Source organism: Mus caroli, unplaced genomic scaffold (assembly GCF_978045245.1).
Source record: "Mus caroli unplaced genomic scaffold, Mus_caroli_1 scaffold_9, whole genome shotgun sequence".
Taxonomy (NCBI): Eukaryota; Metazoa; Chordata; class Mammalia; order Rodentia; family Muridae; genus Mus; species Mus caroli.
In genome coordinates, this window is record NW_028227264.1 from 121,320,460 (window position 1) to 121,345,947 (window position 25,488).

Here is a 25,488-nt window from a genome sequence, read left to right on the forward strand (position 1 = left end):
AGCATCTGACTCAGAGCCTCAGGCAGGGCAGCAGGTGCCCCTACACAGTCATCTCAACAGGTCCATAACCTCTTGTTTTTACTGGTTAGAAAGAGATCTTGGCCCATTAAAACTTAAAACATTAGCCCTTTGTCTGGCATACCCTGTGACTATTTTTCCTAGGTTTGCATTATGTGAGAAGAAGGACTTTTAGGGACTGGGAAGAAAGGCAAGGGAAGATGGAGAGGGGAGTGTAAGACAGAAAAGGAGAGATGAACATGGTCAAAGCATGATATATTCATGCGTGGAAATGTCCCAGTGAAACTCACTAATTCGTACAATTTATACGTCAAGTATTTCAAAGCACACTTGTGAGCTGAGATGGTTTAGTGTTCTTAAATGTCGTATGAATTGCATGACAAAATGCACCGATTTCATGGGAAGTCATTCCTGACTCTGAGAACCCCCGCAAGGAAGCTTCATGGAGTTGGAGATGGATGGGCAACTCTGAAGAGAGTTGTAGCTCTGGAAGCTGACCGACCCATGCAGATCTGACTTAGCCAGGTACGTTAACTGATGGCGTGTGTCGGTTTGAAAACTAGGCGACTAGCCATGAACTCCTGTCTGGCTTCCATCTGACAACCTTGATGGTGTAAGGGCTGATAAGGCCTCCGGCTCTGATGGACACGCAAGAGCTGACGTCAAGCCCGTGTGACGTCATCCGCGCTAAGGCGCTGGCCGCCAGGGGCCTCCGGAGGGCAGGAGACGTCCCGGGGCTGGAGGTGGCTCCGCTGCAGGTCTCTGGCTCTGGAAGCTCAGGTTCCTAAGCTTGGTAGCCACCTCCACCTTCCACCTTCGCCACGCCCTCTACGAACCCCCGGAGCATCCCGCCGCCAGCCGGCTCGCCCGCCCCGCCGCGGGCACGCGCACGCACGCAGCTGCGCACGCGCGTCCCCCTCGGAACCCGGAAGTGCGAGCGGAGCCACGTGGGTGGAGCTGGCGCGCAGGTCGCATGGGGGAGTCTATCCCGCTAGCCGCCCCGGTGCCGGTGGAACAGGCGGTGCTGGAGACGTTCTTCTCTCACCTGGGTATCTTCTCTTACGACAAGGCCAAGGACAATGTGGAGAAGGAACGAGAGGCCAACAAGAGCGCGGGGGGCAGCTGGCTGTCGCTGCTGGCGGCCTTGGCGCACCTGGCCGCGGCCGAGAAGGTCTATCACAGCCTCACCTACCTGGGGCAGAAACTAGGTACCTCCGCCCCGCCCCTGCCCCTGAGGAGGAAGGAAAGGGGGTGCGCTCCCTGGTCTGCTTGGCTTGGGTGCCTCGTCACTCCCAGCGGCAGGCTCCACTCTGCCCAGGTTTCCTCCCACCGGTGCCCCTTCTTCCCTAGTGTGCCGCAAGCTCCGCCCACCGGCCTGTGCCATCGCTGCCTAGGTGGACTGGGAGGATGCTCTTCGCTGGGCATGCTCCAAACCCCGTGGGTTTACGGTTTTGCACCGTGCATGGATTGGTTTCATAAATGACAAGTTAACCAAGTTCTGTGTCCCCGTTCTAACTCACTAGTTAGACCTCACTGCGGTCTGAGGAGCAAAAGCAGGCGATGGAAGCTAGGTGTGTTAATAAATTCTATTTCGTCTGGCCTCTTATACAGAGAGGCGTCCTGTCCCTTTGTCAGTCCTTCAGTGCATATTAAGTGAATGAAGGGATGCGTGGATCCTGGTCAGGAAGGGCAGGAATATGCAAAACCTTAACTGGAGAAGCGTTAAGAGACAGGATAGTAAACACTGCTAGTCCTCATGTAAATTTTAACCCTCAAAATAAGATGCAGGACTACCACTACAAGAAACAGTCGGCTTCATAAAAGCCAAGGGCTGTGCATTCAAAGTATTATTACTTTTAATAATAATGACAAATGATAGCTGACTACCAAAGAATTGGAATAGGCCTTTCATGAGTGAAGGATACACATCTCTGGCATCAAAGAGAGTGAGAGTGTGCGTCACATACAGAGTTGACCCCCTTCTATTGCCAGGTAGCTCACTGAATGCTGAACGTTTGGTAAACACTCCGGGGAAAGGACTTTCTGAGATTATAAGGCCTGTAGCTTTTCAAATGATTGTTACTTAGTTATTGGTAAAAAGTGGCCAGAGATTTCACTCTGTTTGTTTTTCTCTCTACAGTGTTAATGGGCCCAAAGGTGAAACTGCTATTACAGGGTTACTGTCCTGTTTCCTACAGTGTAGTGAGTTGGGTATGCATTTATGGGAGGTGGTGGGTCTCAAACCTGAACACACCTGCTTTGAATAATCAGATCGAGTGTGTGTGTGTGTGTATACACACATATATGTACATATATATATATATCCTTTATTCAAAGCATGTACAAATATTATTTATATGATGCCTATTTATGTATGCATTTGATATACATCATATATATGACATATTCTAGCACTAATATTGAAGGTGGATAATATTCTGGCAGTTTGAGATGTTTTAGGCTTCCTCCCTATAAAAATGATGATTGACCCAGGTACCATGATTCTTAACTTTATTGTTGTTTGAGCCCATCCATAGGATTATCCTCCCTGTATGTATGTATGTATGTATGTATGTATGTATGTACCAGATATATAGAATGAGAAAGAGCAATTGGGTTTCCTAAAGTCCATATGTGGATCCCAGTAAATAACTAAATAACTAAATAAATAAGTCTGCACTAAGTTTGAATTGTATGCACCAGGATTTTGTGTAAAAAGAACTGTCCACCACGTCTACGAACCTGTACACGTCCTTTCCTGTCTCTGGCTTGGCTTCTGTGAAGTGGTCCTTATTGTATAAAGTGCTGAGTTCTGCTTGCACCTCAGCTGTCTTGTAGGGGAGCCTATCTCTCAGGTCATACCGTGAAACATGACTGGGGGCTCCAGGGCTGATCTCCCTTCTGAGTGAGTGTTCTAAAAATGACACGTCTAAGTCCTTCGTAACTTAAATGCTCAGGTAATAGTCAGTATAGGTTTTGTCTTTGAATAGTGGTGTATGCATGATATTATGATTATCAGAGAATGGGAAAAATTATGATTTAAAGCAGTAACCATGTATTTTGGAATTCATACAAGTTTCTTTGTGAAGCAAAAATGAAACAATTATACATATTTTTAACATCTTTTGAAGCCTTGCTTGGGCATGGTGGTACTTGTCCTCAGTCTGCCCACTCAGGAGCTAGAGGCAGGTGTGAGGCTGAGGCCATAGAGCAAGTTCCAAGCCAGCTGGGGTTGCATGGTGAGACCCTGTCTCAAAAGACAAAACAAAGGGGAACGTGGTCTGAGAAGTCTTTACAATTTTTTGAAAGTACAATGGACAAATACAAATTGTATGTAGTTGGCATATCCAAGTTGATGTTTTACTGTGTGTTATGAAATGAACACCATGAGCAAGGGAGTCGATGGCCCCCACCCCCTCACTCTTTCTGTGGTCAGAACACTTAATTAACATCTACTGGCTTAGCACATTTCAAGTGAGTCTGAACTGTTGTAGTGGTACCCTGTGCTTGTAAGCTCCAGTTCTCCCGAGGCAGGAGCAGGTGGATGGGGAGTTAAAGGTCAGCCTGGGTTACAAAGTGAGACCTTGTCTCAAAAGAAAAACAAAAGTCTTTGACCTCTGTCTGAAGCTCTAGCAGCTGGTCCTGATTAGATATGCAAGCATGGGCTTTTAAACCAGGGACAGACCTGACAAGAACCCTCTATCAATGTCCTGGCTTTTTTCCTGAAAAACTGGGTGTGACTTTTATCTTGGCATCTTCTCCGTGCTTTGAGGGCAAACACTAGTTTGGGAAAAGACAGTGGTTACAACGTGCTGAGTGGGTAGCAGGGACATCTGAGACTGTCATAAGCGCCCACCCTTTGAGTCATTACAGGAGCACTTCCTCACACCCTGATTGATAAACCCTGGCACGCTCAGAGGTGACTTAAGGATGGATGTTTAAAAGTCACTACAAAGAAGTATAGAGTAAAATGTTTATGATGCTAACACGCTTTTTATGCCTGAAATTTTATGAGGTAAAGGTGGAAACCTTGGAGAAATAACAGTCACTGATAACTAGAACATTCTGGGAAAAAAAAATTCAAAACACATCAGAATTTGTAACTTGAAAATACTGGAAAAGAAAGTTAGTTGGGTGTTTCTGATTGCTTCCCAGCATGAAGGAAGACCTAAAGGAAGACGGACCCTCATTGGGTACTAGAAGGCAGGGCGCTGTCCTCGTTGGGCACTAGAAGGCAGGGCACTGTCCCCGTTGGCTACTAGAAGGCAGGGTAGTAGAGATAGGGTTGTTTTGCTGAAAGCTTTGAGAAAGAACTAAAAGTAAGGCATGTTGGTGGTCTCTCTTCCATGTATGAGTTTTACCTACTGGTGATTGGTATCAATCGATAAGCTTTTAAAGGTATCATTTGAATTTATTTATTTTTTATTTATATGAGTACACTGCAGGTGTCTTCAGACACACTAGAAGAGGGCATCAGATCCCATTACAGATGGCTGTGAGCCACCATGTGGTTGCTGGGAATTGAACTCAGGACCTCTGGATCACTTGATTCTATGCTGTGTTTCTGTTCCCTTGTGATCTGATGAGGGCAGGCATTACTTCTCCAATGCAGTGTTCAAGTTTTTGCCCCAGCCGCACCCCTTTTTGGCAGTGGAAGTGGTCACGCAGTGCGGTCACCCATCCATCCTTTTGCTGAAGCATTCTGAGCTTAACAGAAAATCTCCGAGATTTTTGTACACTTGTAGAAATCACCTTAGTAAGCACTCCTGTTTCTTGTCGTTGTGCTAAAGCCTTGCATCTTGCTCTTTGATGGGAGATCCAAGCTTAAGAAAATACCCATGAAGCTGGCTCTGTGATTAGAGATAGGGTTAGTCCTGCACAGCTTTGAGAGGACCGTTTGGTCCTCATGACTGTCATCAAGGATGGGGTTGCTCTGATCCTTTTGCAGGGTTTTGTTGTTGTTGTTTGTGTGTTTGTTTGCGGTGGAGCAACAGATATTTATAATCGGTTCTTGGTCTTAGTAATTCACAGCGTGGTGTGCTTGTCTCGTCAGCCCGTCAGCCCTGTTGAGAGCACGGCATATCCCTTCCCCCGAGACCCCAGTGTGTGCTTCATAAAAGGATGCGTGAGTGTGCACTCTCATTTGCTGGCTTGGCCTAAAAGATAAGATTCAAGGATGATGCGTCTCTGAAGAAGAAACAGAGCTCTGGGCTAAAGGAAGTGTCTTTTAATCTATGGGGGTCTCTGTTTTAAAAGTGTATCTGTAAAAAAGGAGCACTGTTTGTTTGTCTTTTTCTTTTTTTTTCTTTTTAGATTTATTTATTTATTATATGTAAGTACACTGTAGCTGTCTTCAGACACTCCAGAAGAGGGCATCAGATTTCATTACGGATGGTTGTAAGCCACCATGTGGTTGCTGGGATTTGAACTCGGGACCTTCAGAAGAGCGCTCTTAACCACTGAGCCATCTAGCCAGCCCGTTTGTCTTTTTCTTAAATCCAGGTTTTATGTTCTATGTAGAGTAACTTTCATTCCCCTGTTGTAATTGTCATCTTTGAGGCTTATTTGCTGTGTCTGTCTGCTAACCTGGGCCTAGCCCTGGAAGCTTCTGGCCTTTGTACAGTCTATCTAGGCCTAGAATGTTTTTAGCTTCTGAGACTTACTGCTGAATAAGCTCACCCTTTCTAGCTCTTTCTGAGCTCTGGCTGGCTGGTTCAACTCAGCTGTTGTGGCCCACCCCCCCTCCAAGGTGACTGATTCAATCTGGCTTCTCTCTCCACATCTGACTTTTTGCTCTGCTTGGTCTCAGACTAACTCTGGCAATCTGTTCTGGCTCTTCCTCATTCTCCGGCTCATTCTGTCTTTACCTTTGTCTAGCTTGTTCTCTCTGCAACCCGTCTCTGTACAACTGTCCCAGTAGAACTGCCTCCTACCCCCTTCTGCTGCTCTGGGAAACTCTTGGTAAAACTGCTTCCTCTCCCTGTTTTCTCTTTCTTTGCCCTGCTCCTTCAGTTGCTCCCCTTTCCTCTCTCTTCTTGTGAGAGCTGACATATCCTATTCTGTCAAATCTTTCTCTGATTCATCACTTTGTCTGCCACTCAATCACACAATCACTTTCAAACATGGCTGCTTCCTTCTACAAACTAACTTTACCTTCGTTGTTTGGGATTAAAGGTGTGTACGGAGGGCGTGTCTGTATTCCATCTGGAGGAACTAAACTTGTATGCTAAGGGCTAAGCCACACCATAGCACAACCTTGTGGTTCAGTGTGATCAAGTACCCTGCAGCAGTTATGTGCTAGGGTAATGATGTTTTAAAGTGACTTTGAATGTGGATTTGGGGAAATTACATGTGAGCAAGGCAACCCCAGGTCTAGCCTCACACTGATGACTTTGTAGTCAGTACTCATTCTGACTTGTTCTTCAGGGAACATGGGGGACACAAGCCCAGTGGGTTCCACAGGCTCTAGATCCCTTTCAAGTGGGTATTGGGAGGTGCCAGGTCCTTTTGGTTTCTCTTCCTTACCTGTCATATGCCTCTGTCATTTGCTTCCCAGGGGGCCAGTCATTCTTCAGCAGGAAAGACTCCATCCGCACCATCTACACTTCCCTGCATAACGAACTGAAGAAAGTGGTGGCCGGCCGTGGCGCCCCGGGCGGAACAGCTCCTCACGTGGAGGAGCTTCTCCCCCACCTGTCAGAGCAGCTCTGTTTCTTTGTTCAGGCTCGGATGGAGATCGCAGACTTCTACGAGAAGATGTACGCCCTCAGCACACAGAAGTTCATCAACACGGAAGAGCTGGTCAGCACCTTGGATACCATCCTCAGGAAATACAGCTCCAGGTGAGTGTGCAGGAGAGGGTGGCAGCCTGTCAGCTCCACACAGGCTCTGGTGTCCCCTCCCTCTTAGGAAGGCCTCCCCGGGACCCTGTATTCCACTTTGTATGTGCTCATGAAAGAACAGGCGTGCACTCTGCACTTTGTTAGTGGTGCTGGGTGGCTGCTTCTCTAAGTCATCAGGAGAAAGAGAACTCACAATAGAGCAGTTGCATGGGACCTGGGCGACGGCTCACTGGGTAAGAGCGTCTGCTCGGCAAGCAGGAAGCCCTGCCTCTGTAGCCATGCAGGCTGGGTGCCACTTATGCTCCTGTAGTGCCAGAGCTAAATAAACGTGTTGTAGACAGGAAGACTGCTGATGTTCAGCAAAAGACCCCGTGACCACACGACAGGGCATCGAGAGAGAAAGCAGGGTTCCTGATGTCATCAGCTGGCCTTGACATGCACAGTTCTTGGGAACCTCAGAAGAACGACAGGAATTACAGTCCAATGTAAAAACAAAGCCTTTATTTCATGAGTCAGACCCAGATCGAAAGCCTTTCCCACTGCGCAGGTTAGGGATGCGATGCCCACGATGCCCACATCCAGGGGCTCGGAGTATATTTATGTGCATATGCATGAGCAGGGATCCTTGAACTTTGGGGTTCCGAGACTGGGGAGGTGACAGGGAAAGCCATCCTTCAAACCTGATCATGTTTGTTCAGACAGCAGGGTGGACCGTGCAGCTGGGGGTAGGGGTGTGTCTTCCTGACCTGGAAAGTAACTTTATGGTGCTAGTCAGGAGCTAGTGTGTTTTTACAAACTGGCCACAGCTGAATGGGAACACTGAGCTGCCCTTTCCTCCTGGTTGAAGCATGGACCTCTTATCATTTCAAGGATGTTTGGTCCTTGTTCCCTTCCAGGGCAGGAGCCCTCTGCACTGGAGAAGTGTTGGATATCTATCAAGGGGAGTGCTAGCCTCGGTGACACAGGGGTATGCGGGGGTCATTAGGGAGAAGAGAGTGCCACCATGAAAAGGGGGATCACAATATTCCTGCGCCAGGCTGAGCCCATTCTGTTCGTCTTTTCCAGAGGCCAGCGGCATCTATGCTGGGAAAAGGGGGAAGGGGAGATCTAACTGTGTTAGTGGGAAAGTGCAGAGGCAGGCTTCCTTCTTCTCCTCAGCCTCTGTGCCCATGCACACACGCCTGCTTGCACACATACAGTTGCACAGAGAGCAATGTGACCAACCCGCCAGTAGTCTAATAAATGCTTTCTTCAGAGGACAACCTGGGAGTTAGTTACCTCTGTTACTCTCCTGTGCTTGTGAATATGTGTCGGAAATTCTTCTATTTGTTTTTGTTTTCAGCTCTTAGTGAGGGCATGTGTCTGTCATTCAGGAGGACAAACAAGTGCTTTGGAACACTTAAGAAAGTATTAAGAGGCCAGTTTTAACTTAAACGGTGTTGCTCAACTGGAAAATTGCTGTCTGAAAAACCTGACTCCTTCCAAAGACACGAAGCTCTTTGTGATGTGCTGCACACCGCCTAACCCTGGGAACAGGCCTTAAAGAATTGCAGGAGCTCAAGAACACCTTAGCAAAGCTGGGCGGTGGTGGCACACGCCTTGAATCCCAGCACTTGGGAGGCAGAGGCATGCAGATTTCTGAGTTTGAGGCTAGCCTGGTCTACGAGTGAATTCCAGGACAGCTACACAGAGAAACCCTGTCTTGAAAAAAAAAAACAAAAAACAAAAAACAAAACCAACCCCCCATCCCCCCCCCCCCCCAAAACCAAAAAAACTTTAGCTAGAGTGAAGGGCTTCCTTGGAGCCTAATACAGTAGTGATTACTTGGTTTAGAAAGATCTCCTTTGAAGTAGACCACACGTTTGGATGTTTTGCCTCCATGTATGTATGCACACCACATGCATGCCTGGTGCTTGTAGAGGCCAGAGAACTGAAGTTATGGGCAGTTGTGAACCACCATATGAGCTCTGGATATTGAACCTGGATCTTCTGTCAGAGAAACCAGTGCTCTTAGCCTCTGAGCCACTTCTCTGGGCCCTGAAACTAACTGCAGAGGCTAGAGAGATGGCTCGGAGGTTACAAGTATATGCTGCTCTTGCAAGGACCTGAGCTCAGTTCTCAGCACCCAGTGCCATGTTCTTATCTTTATCCGAGGCTAATTACTGTAGTACCAGGTTGTGGAACGGGTAGTTCACAACCACCTATGTCTTTGTCAGTATTCCATTGCTGTGAAGAGATGCCATGACCACAGCAACTCTTACAAAGGGAGATACTGATTTAGAGCTGGCTTAAGGTTCAGAAGTCAGCCCATTATCATCCTGGTGGGAAACAAGGCATTCTGTGGCAGACAGTGCTGGAGAGGTCGCTGAGAGTTCTACAGCTTGGCAGGGAGCAGGAAGAGAGAGTGACACTGGGCCTGGCTTGGACACCCAAAACCCCAAAGCCCATCTTCCCTCCCACAGTGACACACTGCTCCCGGAAAGGCCACACCCACTTTAACAAAGCCACATATCAAATAATGCAATGCCCTGTGAGCCTATGGGGGCCATTTCTGTTTAAGCCACTACAGCCTGTAACTCTGGCTCTAAGGGATCTGATACCTCTGGCCTCTATGTGCTCCCGTACTCGTGTATGTGCAGGCCCCCTCCACACTTAAAAATAAATCTTGGCAAGAAAAGAAAAACTGCAAGCAGAGGATGATTAACATTGTTACCATACGGCCAGCAATTCCAGCTCAGGTATTCTGAAAAGCTGTAACATTGTTACTATACGGCCAGCAATTCCAGCTCAGGTATTCTGAAAAGCTGTAACATCGTTACTATACGGCCAGCAATTCCAGCTCAGGTATTCTGAAAAGCTGTAACATACGGCCAGCAATTCCAGCTCGGATATTCTGAAAAGCTGTAACATCGTTACCATATGGCCAGCAATTCCAGCTCAGATATTCTGAAAAGCTGGCGTGGCGGCTGGACAGTCCCTGAGTGTGCTAAGACACCAAGTCATTTGCTTAAAGGGTGAGTTTTATAGTGCATTTATGAACACAAATTAATACCAAAAGGCTGTTAAAAAAGCAAGGCCTGGAGAGATGGCTTAGAACCCACTCCTGGCTTGTACCCATCTGTAACTGCAGTTCCAGAGGACCTGGCGTCCTTTTAGGCCTCTATGGGCTCCTGGATACACATGGTACACAGAAACTCACTCAAGTACACACAGATGTCCTTCATCCAACCTCACATCTTGTTAACATTCGCCACGCTGGCTTTCTTTCTCCATGTGGACAACTTTGTCCCTGGAAGCCAGATGCTAGTCTCCTAACTTCGCCTTCCTAAATACTCAGCTTCTCGGCTTCCAAGAACTACGCACAGTCATGGCAGTGTTCACACTCAGAACATTTCACACCCGTTTTCTCCCATCACATAATATGTAAATCCCCACGCACTCTGGGATTCTTTTGAAGTAGAACAGTGTATAGAGATTGCAGTCAGCATCTACAGTCATACATTTACTTCCTGAGGTGTGATTACAATATCCAAATACATGATATACAAGTGTGACGTACTTGCTCTCAGTAAAGCATCACTGCAGCACAAGCTCAGAAAGTTGTAAAACACTTTGTGTAAGGCAAGTGAAAATACAATTGTACTACTATCTTGACTTTGAAATGGTATATTTTATTTCCTTTTAATTATATGTGTAGGGGGAAGGCATGCGCATGTGAGTGCAGTCACCCATGGAGGCCAGAAGAGGGTGTCAGATCTGCTGGAGCAGGCAGGGGTCACAGGTGCTTGTGAGGCAGCTGATGTGAGCGCTGGGAACTGAACTCAGCTCTAGGCGAGTGCTTGGTGCTCTCAACCCTGAGCCATTCCTCCAGCCCCCGAGATGAGGGTGTGGGTTCATCATTTCACAGGAGCTGGAAACAGAGTGGGGGAAGGAGGGGAGAGGACAAAAACGTAAAAGGAATGTGACTCAGTTTGAGTAAGGGCCAGATTACTCAAGGTCTTAAATACCTTCTTAAGACTTTGAGGAAAGTGATTTTTAAAAAGTGTTAGATACTCTTTTGTGGCAAATGAATTTATGAATTCAGACTGTCATCTGCCAATTAAAAATTTTTTTAGATTTAATTACAAAATAATGGGTTTCATTGTGGCGTCTTCTTACATAGGAGCCACTTTTCCCTCACCCTGTGCCCTGTGCCATCCTCCTGCTGGATGGCCCCTTCATGCTGTATCCCCTGTGCTGGGTGGGCCCTGCCTTGCCTTGGCCACCATTTTGTTTTTAACCATGGTTAACTATGAAGGGGATTTGAGAGTGGAATTATTAATAGTTCTCTGGTAAGTGCTGTATCCCTTTATTAAATGTGTTTATCTCGCCGGGCGTGGTGGCGCACGCCTTTAATCCCAGCACTCGGGAGGCAGAGGCAGGCGGATTTCTGAGTTCGAGGCCAGCCTGGTCTACAAAGTGAGCTCCAGGACAGCCAGAGCTATAAAGAGAAACCCTGTCTCGAAAAACCAAAAAAAAAAAAAAAAAAAAAAAAAAAATGTGTTTATCTCTTGAGCTTTGGGGTTATAATGTTTATATTCATCTGTAAAATGGGTCCATGAACACTAAAATAATCTGTGGACAGCGGATGTCTCAGAATTGTCTTTTAGTTGCACACTCTGAAAAGAGGATTCCTTGTTCTGATGATGGTCACACAGTTCTCAGGAGTGGGTGAAGAATTAGTCAGTGTCAGTTCTCCTTAATTTCGGACAAAAGTTAGCTACTTTGATTAAAAGAAAACCCACAGAATTCAAGCTATTTCCTAGGAGAATAAGATGAAATGCTCAAGATACACCAGAGTCCTAAAAAGGATCCAGCCTAGGCTCCGCCTCTTTCTGCTCCCCCACCCCCGCGCCCCTGTGCCCCTGCCACCATCCCCTCTCCCACTGAGGTGGCCCTGTCTTAGCACTTGCCTGGCAGTGTGTTTAGGGGTTTATGCTGTTGCTGTCTTGATACTGTGAAGGGTTTCTCAGTGTGAAGTGGCATTTCCATGATTTCTGCCCCTCCGCTCCCCTCTAGATTTCACCACCCCATCCTCAGCCCTCTGGAGAGCAGTTTCCAGCTGGAAGTGGGCGTGCTGAGTCATCTCCTCAAGGCGCAGGCGCAGATCTCCGAGTGGCAGTTCCTCCCGTCCCTGGTTACCTTGCACAACGCTCACACGAAGCTTCAGAGCTGGGGCCAGACCTTTGAGAAGCAGCGGGAGACCAAGAAGCACCTGTTTGGGGGACAGTCTCAGAAGGCCGTGCAGCCGCCACACCTTTTCCTCTGGCTCATGAAGCTCAAGACCATGCTCTTGGCCAAGTTCAGCTTTTACTTCCACGAGGCGCTGAGCCGACAGACGACCGCGTCCGAAATGAAAGCGCTGACGGCCAAGGCCAACCCGGACCTCTTTGGAAAGATCTCCAGTTTTATCAGGAAATACGACGCTGCCAACGTCTCCTTAATTTTTGACAACCGGGGCTCAGAGAGCTTTCAGGGTCATGGCTACCACCACCCACATTCCTACCGAGAGGCCCCCAAGGGAGTGGACCAGTACCCAGCCGTGGTGTCTCTGCCCAGTGACAGGCCAGTCATGCACTGGCCCAATGTTATCATGATCATGACAGACCGAGCTTCTGACCTCAACAGCTTGGAGAAAGTGGTCCACTTCTATGATGACAAAGTGCAGAGCACCTACTTCCTGACCCGCCCGGAACCCCACTTCACCATCGTCGTCATTTTTGAGTCAAAGAAATCTGAGAGAGACTCCCATTTTATTTCCTTCCTCAACGAGCTCTCGCTTGCCCTTAAGAACCCCAAAGTGTTTGCAAGTCTGAAGCCTGGATCCAAAGGTTAGCAGGCGCTTGCCCACGTTTTTCCAAGATTGGATACATTGTTCTTAGTTGAGTAGTCTGTGATTTGAATTTATATTAGCTCGGGCTTATTTCTGGGCAGAGCTAAAGACAGAACCTCCCTAATCATGTTGCACAGTTCATAAGGACGGAGTCTCCAAGGAGTCGTCTGGAAGAGCCGTGGTGACTGAACCACCGTGGTACAGCGAAGGCGAATCAGCATTTTCTGATCTCCCAGTATTTCATGTCAATTGAATATTTGTTGGTTTCTCATTTATCTTTCCAGATTTTGTTGTTGTTGTTGCTATTCCGACCATTGTGCCCCAGTGTGCTTCCTAGCATCTCCCACCCTCCCTCCCTCCTTCCTTCCTTCCTTCCTTCCTTCCTTCCTTCCTTCCTTCCCTCCCTCCCCCCCCCCCCCAAGCCACAGGGAGAGATGGGATTGTTTTCAGTTTCACAAACACTAGTATTAATAGTTTTACAAGATGATCTAATTAGTATTATACTGTAATTAGAATCTTGGTGAGAAATTTCTGTCAGGAGGTGAAGTGGGAGATGACAATTGATACTGGTCCTTATAGCAGTTAAACCAGCCACAGGTCCTTTTCAGGTAACCCTCAGCTCCATCCGCATCAGTCTTTACCTTTCAAGGGTTTGGTAGTCACCTGTCCCAAGTCAGCCCAAGCCATGGTTCAGTGTGGAAAGCACTCAGCCATGCGCTTTAACCAAGTGTTTTAGTTTCTCACACATTGCAGTTCATTTTTATAAAATCGAAATCACAGACTTAATACTTTGTGCTTGCTACACAAACCAGTTCTGCTCCATAGTCAGGGCATCAGGTGAGGCCCCAGCACCTCTGGGCGTGGTCTCTTGCCTTCTGGAGATGATTGACGTGCATGCAGAAGCAGTGCCCAGCTTCTCAGCACTGGCTGCTCTGTCCTCCTGTGTGTTCACAGGGAAGCGGATGGAGAGAGACCACCAGGAAGCATTGAGCTGTTACTGGTGGGTTTGTCCCCTGGAGCTCCTGTAAACGTTAGAGTCAGATCAAGGCTTTCCTCGGGCTTGTATGGAGCCACTGTCTGATGGGGTGTCCACAGAGCATGAGGCTCATGCAGGGCTGGGGAGCCCCTCCCAGGCCTCCTGGTCAAGTGGGGTCCAGCTGTACAAGGGTCCACTGGCCAATTACCTGCATCTCCCCACTTTCACACAAACTTAAGCCAGTTGTCTTTAAACGGGTAATAGCGATTGACCCTGCATTTTCTCCAGGAAATAGGAACAAATATTGACCTTACACTAAAAAATTGGAAACACTTGGAATCAAAAACCAAACCATTTTTCTTCTTTTAGTGTTTTGCTGTGAAACTGAAAAAATAATCCTTGGTATGTATTTTTTTGTTTTTGTTTTTCCACCATTAGCCTTAATGATGTCGTTCCCAGTACCTAAAAGAATATATAGGCTTCAGTAAACCATGGAGGGATGTATATAAAACACACATATAAATATATATTACTTAAAATGGCCAAATGTATATATATATTTGAATTGTATATATTTTTAAACATATTTTGAGTAATCTAAGAGGTATTTACAAAGAACAGGAGGCAGATGTGAATATTAAGAAAATCTATGGCAACGTAAACTCTTAAGTCCCTATGCACTGCCAGGATTGGAGGAACCTCGAGGATTAGTACTGACTCTAATCACTTCTCTAGCTCCTCAATAAAGTTTTATATATATATAATTACATACATATATATGGATATATCATTTTTTTCTGATCAAGCAAATTGTATTGTGTGCATATGAATGTTTGTGGGGTTCTTCTCCGAGAGCCTCCTGAAACCGGAGGGCTGGGTTGTGGGGTCTCTGTGTGTCCCCCACAACACATTGTTATCTTTAGACTCAGGTGCAGGGGCTGGACAACCACAGCACAGCACAGAGGGTAGACAGTTTGCTCGGGAACAGAGGCCAAACTGATCTCATTCCGTGGACAGGCACGGCCTTCTCAGGTTTGGCGGGGCCTCTGTCCTGAGGGCTGGCCTCACTGCCTCCTCTGCTTTTTCTAGCTCCCCCGACTCCCTTTATTAAAAAAAAAATTTTTTTATGTGAGTACACACTGTTGCTGTCTTCAGACACCCCAGAAGAGGGCATCCGATCCCATTAGAGATGGTTGTGAGCCACCATGTGGTTGCTGGGAATTGAATCAGCAACTCTGGAAGAGCAGTCAGTGCTCTTAACCACTGAGCCGGCTCTCCAGCTGCACTTTTTTTTTTTCTTAGCCAAGCTTATCTGCTTCTGCAGAGCCAGCCCTTTGACCTTTTTTTTTTTTTTTTTTTGACAGCTCTCTCCTCTAGTTTTACATCTATATCCCTTCCTCTTCCTCCCCAGGTAGGTCTGAAGTCTTCTAACATTCCTGGCCACCGAGCAGCACAGGTCCCACTCCAGAATGCAGCTAGAAAATCATTGGAGGTAAAAACTCCACATAGGTCACGGTGACCATAGGGAGGATACAGGCCTTCAGGGAGACAGCGGTGACATATACACACAAATATAAGACATATACACACAAATATAAGACATATACACACAAATATAAGACATATACACACAAATATAAGACATATACACACAAATATAAGACATATACACACAAATATAAGACATATACACACAAATATAAGACATATACACACAAATATAAGACATATACACACAAATATAAGATGCCCATATTTTGGCTCAAGTCAAGAAAAGAAAAGAAAGGAAAAGAAAAGAAAAGAAAGGAAAAGAAAAGAAAAAAAAAGTGGTTTCTCTTGGGATTTGCTCCCTGGATGCAAGGCTGGCATCTTCAGTGCCCACTTTGCTGATCGGAGTGGAAACGGGCACATTTCTTGTGGACCGACTAATGTGACTTTTATATCTAAACCACAGCCTGTTGGGTTTTGGGTAACTGGAAGTGTAGCCAACCCCCTTAAAATGTGCTGTATTTTAAAGATGCTGCTTGGGTAGTAGATGTTGCATGATGTTTGATCCAGTTGTGAATCCCTAGATTGTGAACTGGAAAAATCTTGTGGTGCGGCTCAGCCCTAGCACACACCTTTAGCCCAAGAGCTTTCAGTAAACTGGATTAAATAAAGTCAATGATAGGTCACGAGGCAGAGAAGCAACCAGCTGACAGGGAGTGAACATAAGGAAACCCAGGGAAGGGAACAGAGGGTCTTTGAGTTGAAGGATGTTTGAGAGAGTGGGCGAAGGAACTCTTTCCTCCTGGGATGTCGGTGGGCGAGGAAGGTCAGCTGGGTGCTCTCCCTGCCTCCCGAGTCTTCATTTGGTAAATGGAATGTTAGGGATTTTTGTTTAAAAAACAAGTAGATGGGACTGGAGAGATAGCTCAGCAGTTAAGAGCACTGACTGCTCTTCCAAAGGTCCTGAATTCAAATCCCAGTAACCACATGGTGGCTCACGACCACCCATAATGAGATCTGACGCCCTCTTCTGGTGTGTCCGAAAACAGCTACAGTGTACTTACATATTACAATAAATAAATCTTAAAAAATAAAAACCAAAAAACAAGTGGATGAATCCTTAACAGCTTTGTCCTCTATGAGACCCAGCCTGGTATATCTATGTCATTCCAAGGAGTGCGTTAAAATGAAGCTAGACTGTTAACTGATCAACTAAGGCCCTTTGTGCACTGGAAAAGTTTCCGTTCAAGAAGGAAATGGGACTTCCCCTGCCCTCCCTAAGGTGATCGTTAACTTCTATCTGCCTTTCACTCTCATAGGCAGCTTGGTGGGTCCATTACTTTGGCTTGTTGGCTTCGAAGTGCTTTGTAAAGTGGGGCTGAGCAAACATGGGCTGCCTTTCTCATGGGTTAGCGTGGGGCGGCGGGAAGACCATGTGTGTGTGTTTGTGTGACACTTTGTTGCAAAAGGACTGGAAAGCTGTACAAATAGAAGGTGAGCCACACTTCCCTGACTTAAATGCAAATTCTCATGTTCTCCTCTTTCAAATCCAAGAGAACCCCCAAGCTTTTATGAGAAGGGCAGCTGAATGCCTAAGGGCACACCCAGCATTCAAATCTCCGTGGCTCCTTGTTCCTAGCTTCTATGGTTAGATGAGATAGTGTCATTTCAGATCTGTGCCACTGGGCTCTTACTGGGCTGCCCTGTCACCTGTGACTGTGTCTTTCTCCCTACAGAGGTTGTATGGCAGAGGTTACAAAGTAGCCATGTTCCACTTACTCTCTTTGTTTATTAGCCAGAATATATCTCTACAGAGACCCCCATCTTCAGTTACTGGGTCACCTTGGAGTATAGTCAGTTGGCTTTCTGGCTGTTTTACCCAGCTACTGGGGATTGGACTCAAGGGCTTATGGCGCTGGGCAAACGCTCCTTCTCAGAGGTATGTCCCCAGCCCTGTTTTACCTCGAAAGACAAACAACAACAGGAACAAAAATGTTTCCTCCCAACCTGTCCTGGAGACTGAGCCTAGCTTCCCATAACGTCGGAAGCTAGGTTCCTGACATTGTAGCCCCTGTCCTAAAATAGCTTTAAAAGTCATTCTTGCCGGGCGGTGGTGGCGCATGCCTTTAATCCCAGCACTTAGGAGGCAGAGGCAGGCGGATTTCTGAGTTCGAGGCCAGCCTGGTCTACAAAGTGAGTTTCCAGGACAGCCAGGGCTACACAGAGAAACCCTGTCTCAGAAAAAAAAAATCGTTCTTAGCATGTTTAAAGACACTTGTGTGTGCGTGTGTGCATGTGTGCGTGTGTGCATGTGTGTGTGTGTGCATGTGTGTGCATGTGTGCGTGTGTGCATGTGTGTGCATGTGTGTGTGTTTTAAGAAATGGATCTTTACATTTATAAGGATTTTTTTTTCCAGTTTTCATTTCTTGGGACTATCTATAAGTAAGAATTTTCTGTTTTTTTCCTCCAACGCCTCTCATGAACTTCCCTGTCCTCTCAAATCCGTGGCCTGTTTTTCTTTAGTTGTAAGCTGAGCATGGGCGCGCACACACACACACACTCGCTCCTACATATGTAAATACAACCTGCTTGGTCCATCTAGCATATGTATGCACATGGTTTCAGGGCTGAGCATTTAGTATTGGGAACCAACCAGGCTCTTCTCCCAGGAAAACCATTTCCCCCACTCTCAGCATTCCTTAGGATTTTTCCCCCTTTTCGTTTAAGATTTGAAACACAAAGCCATTTCCCTCTTGACACAGGATAGACTACATAAATATTATGGGTTTCCCTTCTTGCTTCTGGCTAAGTTTCTCTCCTTTGCTGGTGCTGCTTTCCTCTGTATCTGCCCTGCAATTCTCCTTCCTCCCCTTCCTTCCAATGCTGTCTTACATTAATCTGCTTTTGTTCCATCCCTCTCCCCTTCCCCACACCCCACCCCAGCCACTGACTTTCAGGAGCCAGAACAAGCCCCAGTGATTTCAGGAAGCCAGAAGAGCAGAGGGCAAAGGTTAATGGTGACACTAACAGCACACGTATACAGATGCCTCGTCCCTTCATGAACACACGCCTTAGCCATCTAGAGCAAAGCAGGACTGTTTGTATCTAGCAGGTAATTTGGCAGAAAAAGCTAATTAAAACAAACATCTTTCCAAGCTGTGGTAGGGAATCTGGGTGTGAACCTGCCACACCTGGGGAGAGGAAGCTCAGCTGAGACATTGCCTTCATCAGATTGCCCTGTGGGCGGAGCTGTGGGGTATTTGCTTGGTTGCTAATCGATATAGGGGGGCCCAGCCCACTGTGGGAGGTACCATCCCCTAGGTAGGTGGGCCTTGGCGGTAGCTAAACGGGAACCTGAAAACAAATCAGTAAGCAACACGGTCTCCTCTCCAACTCCTGCCTCGAGCTCCTGCCCTGGCTTCACTCAATGGTGCGCTGGAACCTTAAGGTAACACCTTCCTTCCCAAGTTGCTGTTGATCACAGGAATAGAAAGCAGAATAGAACACGTGTATTTTGGGGATATATTTTTAAAATTTTAAAATTACACACATTGTATTTTTTCCTAATTGGTGTATAAAAGCATTAGATTAATTAGCCTCTGATATTTTTCTTTAAGAAAATGTGTGAGAAAGTGGGCTTTCTTCCTTCCCAAATGAGACGTTAGAAGCTCTCCCAGGTGACCCACCTGCTGCAGAAGCCCAGGAGCAGAGTGGTTTAGCGGCGGCTTCTCTTCTGTTCTTCTACTGGGTTCCTGTTGCCAGTGGAATTATTCCATGGCCCCTTGCCTCATTTATTCTAAGTAACTTCTCCAGAGGAAGTGAGTCAGAAGAAATGGGCTGGACAGATGGGCTCCTCTGCTCCTGGAGACGTCTCTTGGTACTGTGTAAATCTGGCCTAGAGCAGAAGCAGATAGTGTGTGTGAAGTGCCCCTTTCCAGTTCTCATCCATCTCTTCACTCACTCGCTCGCGCTCGCTTGCTCGCTCGCTCGCTTGCTCATGCAGTAACTATTGAACATAAAATAACTATGTTAAGGTCGGGGATGAAAGGACAGCACGCTCCAAGCACTCCCGCAGCCGGATGCTGGGAGAGCCTGGAACCCGCAAGTAACAAATAGCTCTCAAATTTGTTACACTTGCAGATTCCGGTCAGTTTGCCAGAACTGTTACTCTCTGTTAGGAGAGAAACTTGCCTGTAGACCAGTGGTTCTCAGTCTTCCGAATGCTGTGACCCTTTAGCACAGTTCCTCATACTGTGGTGACCACCAGCCATACAATTATTTTCGTTGCTACTTCATAACTGTAACTTTGCTACTGTTGTGAATCATAATGCAAATATCTGTGTTTTCGGATGGCCTCTGGCGACCCCTGTGAGAAGATCCTTCTACCCTTAGGTTGAGAAATGCTGCCCTAGATAATTGATTCCGCATCTATCAGCATCCCTGGTATGGACAGTGCAGCGTGAGAGCAATGTAGTAGGCTGTTGGAGGACCCTAGAATTTCCACTCCTGGGAAGTTTTCAGTTACTACTGATGTTGCGGGTCAAGGATTGCACTTCTACTTGATCATCACCTCGTGCCATCTTTGCCTATAAAAAAAGGTTCCGGATGCGTAATGTGCTGTAGTTTGCCTACAACCTACTACATTGGCATTTCAGTATTTTTTATTTTGGAAATTGTAGGTTTCTCCCTCCCTCCCTCCTTCCTCCCTTCTTCCCTTCCTCCCTTCCTCCCTCCTCTCATTCTTTATTGGGTGGGGAACCTCTCTGAGTGTCCAAACTCTTTAAAGCAACAACAACAACAAAAATAGCAAAACATTTTTAAAAAATCAAAAAGCAACATTAAAAAAATGTATAATTGCAAAATGTATTCTGCAAGCTTGAAAATAAGAGTATGTTGGGATTATCGAGTAGAGGAGGCAATAAAAGCAACCGAGCTCCCCAGCTGTGGCGTCTTTCTATCTAGGCACACTTGGCTTCTCCGCACTGCAGCAACCTGAGCTGTAACGCAGTGAATGTAAATGGCTGGTTTTAGTGTTTTCAATGGAGGATTTGTTGGCCACCCTTGTAGAAACAGCTATTCAGGCAGTTGACCCCAGGCATGAGTACGGAACAGGACTGCCGTTTCCACCGAACTTCAAGATGCTTATGTATGTGTTTCTCTGACATGCCTGCACGTGCAGCTCATTTGTTCCTGGTGCCCTCAGATCTCCTGGACCTGGAGTTTCGGATCGGCTGTAAACCACCACGTGGCTCCTAGGAACCAAACACAGGTCCTCTCAAAGAGCAACAAGCACTTTTAATTGCTGAGGCATCTCTCAAGCACCCACACCTTATCCACTATTCGCCTTTTTCTGGTTTTGCAGAGTCTCATTGTCTCCTTGGCTGGCCTGGAGCTTGATTTGTAGACCAGACGGGCCTGGATCCACTTTCCTTTGCCTCCAGTGTGCTAGATTTAAAGGCACACTCAGAATCTTAACCAAGATGGTCTAAACTGTTTCCTGAGCTGGTGACGATGCTGTTAACCTCTCCCGGCTCCAAGTCGCCTGGGATAGTATAATCTCACCGATTCATCTCATGGACTCGTTGGTTTATTTTGAGACTCATGTTCCTTCCTTGATTGTTCAGAAGAGAGTCTGGCTTACCTTCTGTTGTTGTTTGGCCCTTCCGACGTTAGACGCTTGGCCATCAGTCTATGGTGGCAACATGAGGAAGAGAAAAGAAGTTAGGTCACAGGGCACACTCTTGCAGGGGATGTTGGAACCTTGGCCATCCTTTTCGCTTCCTATGGCCATGAACTGAGAAACTTAGCTTTAATTTTCTGGCCTCAAAGCAATGGAACCAGCCAACCATAGACTGAAATCTCTGGAACTGTGGTGAACCCAAATAAGTTATTTCTTCCTTCCCAGAAGAAAGAAATGCGGGTATTGACTTCAGGTATTTCCACATGGTCAGAAGAGTGACCAGGACACCTTGCGTGTGCCACCTAGAAGGATAAACAGGGACTGTGTGGCACGTGGGAGGGTGGGGACCCACGTACTTCTTGAGTTTATATTGAAAGTTTATATCATTTCTCCGTTATCCACCAGCAAACGTTTCCTGTTGTAATTGCAGGGTTCATTGAGACCCTTCAAGGGGCCTCTGGGATAAATTCCACCCTCTGTTGTGGGAGAAGCTCTAGGGGGCGCTGTTGAGGCACCACACTAAATACTCCTTAGCGGGTGGGGGACTGACCTCAGCGCTCCTGCTCCCTTCCTAAAGCTACTTGGCTGCCCTTCTTCATGCTCAGCCCCTGCGACTCCTGGATCCTTCCCTCTCAGTGTTCGGTCCTACACATGTCCTCTTTAACCTTTTTATTTTAAAAATGATGTGTATGAGTGAGTGGGTCCGTGCAAGTGAGCGCAGGCGCTTGTGGATTCCATAGCAGGGGCGGATCCCGGTGCCCTGAAGTTCCAGACCCCAGGTGTCTAGTCACCTGCCATAGCAGCTGGGTACTGAAATCAAGTCCTCTGCATGAATAGAACATCTCACCCTTCACTTCTGAGCCATCACTCCACGCCCATCTAGATTTTTTTTTTTTATCAGTTCAGCTTTGTTAGAAATGTTGTTTTCTCTTTGCTCTTTTGCTTTCTATTTGAATTTCAGCCACATTAAAAAAATATTTTCTTTATTTACATTTCAACTGTTGTCCCCTTTCCTAGTTTTCCCTCCAAAAATCTCCTATCCCCTTCCTGACCCTGGCAATCCCCTATACTGGGGCATAGAACCTTCGAAGGACCAAGAGCCTCTCCTCCCATTGATGACCGACTAGGCCATCCTCTTTTCAGCCACATGTCTTACCTTCATCAATTCATACAGATATTTTTATAATAAAAATTTGGTTATAAGATTCATATATTACAAAATAAAACACCAAGATACGGCTCTGACAAGATTCATCCTCAAGATGCTAAAGTGACCTGTTGTTCTAATTCCCCGACTCCTAAACTTTTTCCAGAGACTTATTCCCAAAACAACTTCAAGACTAGCTGCTGATTCCCAGTGAACTTGGTTCATCTCGCCTTTCAGACAGATCCAATCAAAACTTCAGTTAAGCCCTAAACTTTCTAAACACACAGAGACTGGGTAACAAATGCTAAAGATAGCTTGCTTTTCTTTCCTTTTTTTTTTTTTTTTTTTTTGGTTTTTCGAGACAGGGTTTCTCTGTATAGCCCTGGCTGTCCTGGAACTTACTTTGTAGACCAGGCTGGCCTTGAGCTCAGAAATCCGACTGCCTCTGCCTCCCAAGTGCTGGAATTAAAGGCATGGGTCACTGCCCGGCGGACACAAAATCTTTTGACTAGGAGACATTTTTGCTCCTTAGACCCTCATCTCACTTCAGAGAAGATACTGAGTATCAATTACCTTCATATCGAGTTACTCCAATTGTGACAAGGTAGCCACTGGGCAAGAACTGCCCTAATTCATCTACAGACAAAAACTACTGTCCAGAAAGGACACACTATGTGGGATAGTCAACAGCTTAGCTCTGCCAAGACAAGATAAACCAGTCCTTTACAAACCCTGCTTCACTTAAGGTCTGTCAGATGGTTCTGGGTCAGAAGGCTAAAGACAGATGCTCCGATGCTCTGAGGAATATCAGGGTAATGTCTAGGCAGTCAGCTGTCTCTACAAATTGTTTAAGTTTGGAAACTATGTTTTTGTGCTACCTACATGTTCAGGTAATATTTAATGCATTCTTGAGTCTCTGATGAGGTTGAAGACTAGTTAGAGTTTCATAATCAAATTTAAGTTGTTTAGCAAAAAAGATGATCTAGATTTAAAAAGATATTTTTTTTTCAGATGGTATTACAAGTTAAAATCAAAACGTAATTCAGGTATAAAATTATAAACCCTTTAAGATAGATGATAGAGTAATCTATCTAAATTGACAAAATTAATAGACTAAACATTATTGGTGCATATCATACCTTGTAGTTTACATAACTGTTATAATTATGTTCAATGTATATCTGAGATAAAAGGCTTTTTTTAATGGGCGGAAAGGGGGAAAATATAGCTTCTTGTATTATGCTAATTATGCCCCCCCCCCCAAAAAAAACCCTGTTCTGACTGGTAAATAAAGATGCCAATGGCTGGGCAGGGAGACAGAAGAGGGACTTTTAGGGTTGCTGGGCAAGGGACAGAGGAAGGAGGAGAGAGAGCTGCAATGACGCCAGGGAAGGAGGAGAGACACCACACCTGAGAGGTGCAGAAGACAGAGCATAGCCGTCATGTAGGAGCCCGGGGAACGCAGCTCGAGAGGGCTGGACGTCTGGGTCCAGGGCAGCAAAGATGGAATATAGATTTTCAGTAAGTAATAACTTGAGAATATCAGAAGGTGGATTAGCCACGTGGAGGTTAGGAAGTAGCCCAGCCATTGAACTGTTTTAGGCATATCAAAATAGAGAGACTGTGTGTATGTGTCTTTCTCATTTAGTACTATAAGAAATTGGGGTAGGTAGCAGTAATGTACTGCCACTGCCGGCAGTAATTGAATAGCATTAATTGGGAGTGACTATATATATGGGTAAGTGTTGAGCTACAGGAATCTAGTTTCACTCCTCTGGCCGTTTAACCCTTCAGATGCCTCTTACTCTTTCTCCCTCCTCTGTCCTTCCTTCTCCCCCAGTTCCCAAGGACTAGGATGGTAACAGTGTACCTTACACATTGATCTACAGGTAATGATAAGGTTCCTTCTAAATTGAAAACCCCGAGTCTCTAGCAGACAGACCCACAGTAGGAATATCTCCCTTCCATATAGAAACCAGGCCTGTACCTTTGTGGGTCCTGTACTCTGAAGCCCCTTTATTAGCAGAGATGTCACCCTTGTGAGGCAGTGACACTCTTTGAGTTTTCAGTTCAGGCTTGTCCCGGCCTTTCTGTGCACACATAAGTCATGGGCTTTTATTGAGCTGAGAAAATGACTCTGACAGCCAAGTGGTAATTGTTACCAGCCATGACAGTGAATATTTGTGTAGAGCCTTTCTGTTTTCTAAGTGGCTGGGGAGAGAGCACATGGCCTGTTAATATGCATCTCTCTGCCCGTGGGATTCCTCTCCTGCGATGAAGAGTTCCCTTGAATGATCCACTTCGGTAGCTCCCAAGCTTTCTTACACTATAAAGACTCCTAGATCCTTACGTGTCCTGAGTGACATCTGCTCTCTTTCTTGGCACTAGCTATGGCCCAGTTCCATTCCTATGACAGAGTGGAAACAGAATTCATGCTGCTCCTGCAGCTGGATGGGGGACAGCTATTACAAAATCCATTCCAAAAAGGGAGAACTGAGTTTTCTCTGGAGATTTCAAACCCATCCACAGGGCAGCACCCAGCCAGGTGATTCAGGAGGCCTGGGGAAATAGCACACTTTGACCCCCACCCCAGGTGACGCGCTCCTCTTGTTTTAGTGTGGCTGTTTCATACAGAGCTTGCTCCATAGCTCACCTTCTCCTGAGTGTTCTAGACAATTTGCACACATTTCTGGGTGTACAACTAGGCCATCAGGAACTGGGTCTTGCCACTTTTTCCTTACTCCCTGACACGGTACCTGGGCATCATTAGTGGAATTGAAATCTTCTTTTTGAATCTCATATATAGTCAGGCTTCCTTTATTGTTAACCCCAACCCCAAGTTATTCCCATGTATGTATTCAAACTAAAATCATATTAAACCCATTCGGGAGCATAGGAAACAGTTCACTGGTGCATGGCTGAAAGACTGAAGGTTGTGCTTTTTTCTTTCTTTTTTTTTTTTAAATGTATATGAGTATACCATAGCTCTCTTCAGACACACCAGAAGAGGGCATCAGATCCCATTACAGATGGTTGTGAGCCACCATGTGGTTGCTGGGAATTGAACTCAGGACCTCAGGAAGAGCAGACGGTGCTCTTAACCGCTGAGCCATCCCTCCAGCTCAAAGGTTGTGTTTTGTCATGAATACTACAGTGTGTGGTCAAAGGTATGTAATCTCGTCCCTCCCTGTCTAACCCCAGACTCCTTTCGTGGCTCTCTCTGGGTCATTAGCACAGCCCATGCTGTCTCCTGTGTCTTGAATGGTTTCCTCAGCTGTCTTATCTCATACCCCCCCCCCCCCCCCCACCGCACTCACCTTATCCCAGTCATCCTTTGTCAGGAGTCTGCAGTCTGCCCCCTCCCAGCATTGTCCAGTCCCCTTAGACAAGGACTGTTGGCTCTGCCTCAGAGCCTTGATCACGAGTGTAGGCAGATGGACATTTATCCCTGCGTTACTTCCTTC

General features: G+C 46.3%; 1 protein-coding gene and 1 long non-coding RNA gene across 4 annotated transcripts in view; both read left to right on the forward strand.

Moving 5' to 3' along the window:
• The first annotated feature begins 902 nt into the window (after positions 1-902).
• Positions 903-13,122, forward strand: Kics2 (KICSTOR subunit 2). Of its 2 annotated transcripts, none has more exons than XM_021173835.3 (3): positions 903-1,226; positions 6,575-6,860; positions 11,919-13,119. In XM_021173835.3, exons 1-3 carry the CDS (start codon positions 992-994, stop codon positions 12,733-12,735), a joined length of 1,338 nt encoding a protein of 445 aa, XP_021029494.1. In that variant the 5' UTR covers positions 903-991; the 3' UTR covers positions 12,736-13,119. The 2 variants fall into 2 exon arrangements, with proteins under 2 accessions (XP_021029494.1, XP_029338474.1); XM_029482614.2 differs by having other exon boundaries at positions 1,140-1,226; positions 6,742-6,860; positions 11,919-13,122.
• A 5,126-nt stretch (positions 13,123-18,248) lies between these two features.
• The window catches only part of LOC110302975 (uncharacterized), a 60,534-nt gene continuing 53,294 nt past the window's right edge, over positions 18,249-25,488 (forward strand). For both annotated transcript variants that reach the window (XR_002378884.3, XR_002378883.3), the window contains exon 1: positions 18,249-18,645. This is a non-coding gene — a long non-coding RNA (uncharacterized LOC110302975). The remainder of the gene's footprint in view (positions 18,646-25,488) is intronic.

Bases quoted from the DNA above. Each gene is read 5' to 3' on its own strand.
- Kics2 (XM_021173835.3), top strand. From the start codon at position 992: ATGGGGGAGTCTATCCCGCTAGCCGCCCCGGTGCCGGTGGAACAGGCG. The intron at 1,227-6,574 runs GTACCTCCGCCC...TTTGCTTCCCAG, and splicing joins CTACCTGGGGCAGAAACTAG to GGGGCCAGTCATTCTTCAGC. The intron at 6,861-11,918 runs GTGAGTGTGCAG...GCTCCCCTCTAG, and splicing joins CTCAGGAAATACAGCTCCAG to ATTTCACCACCCCATCCTCA.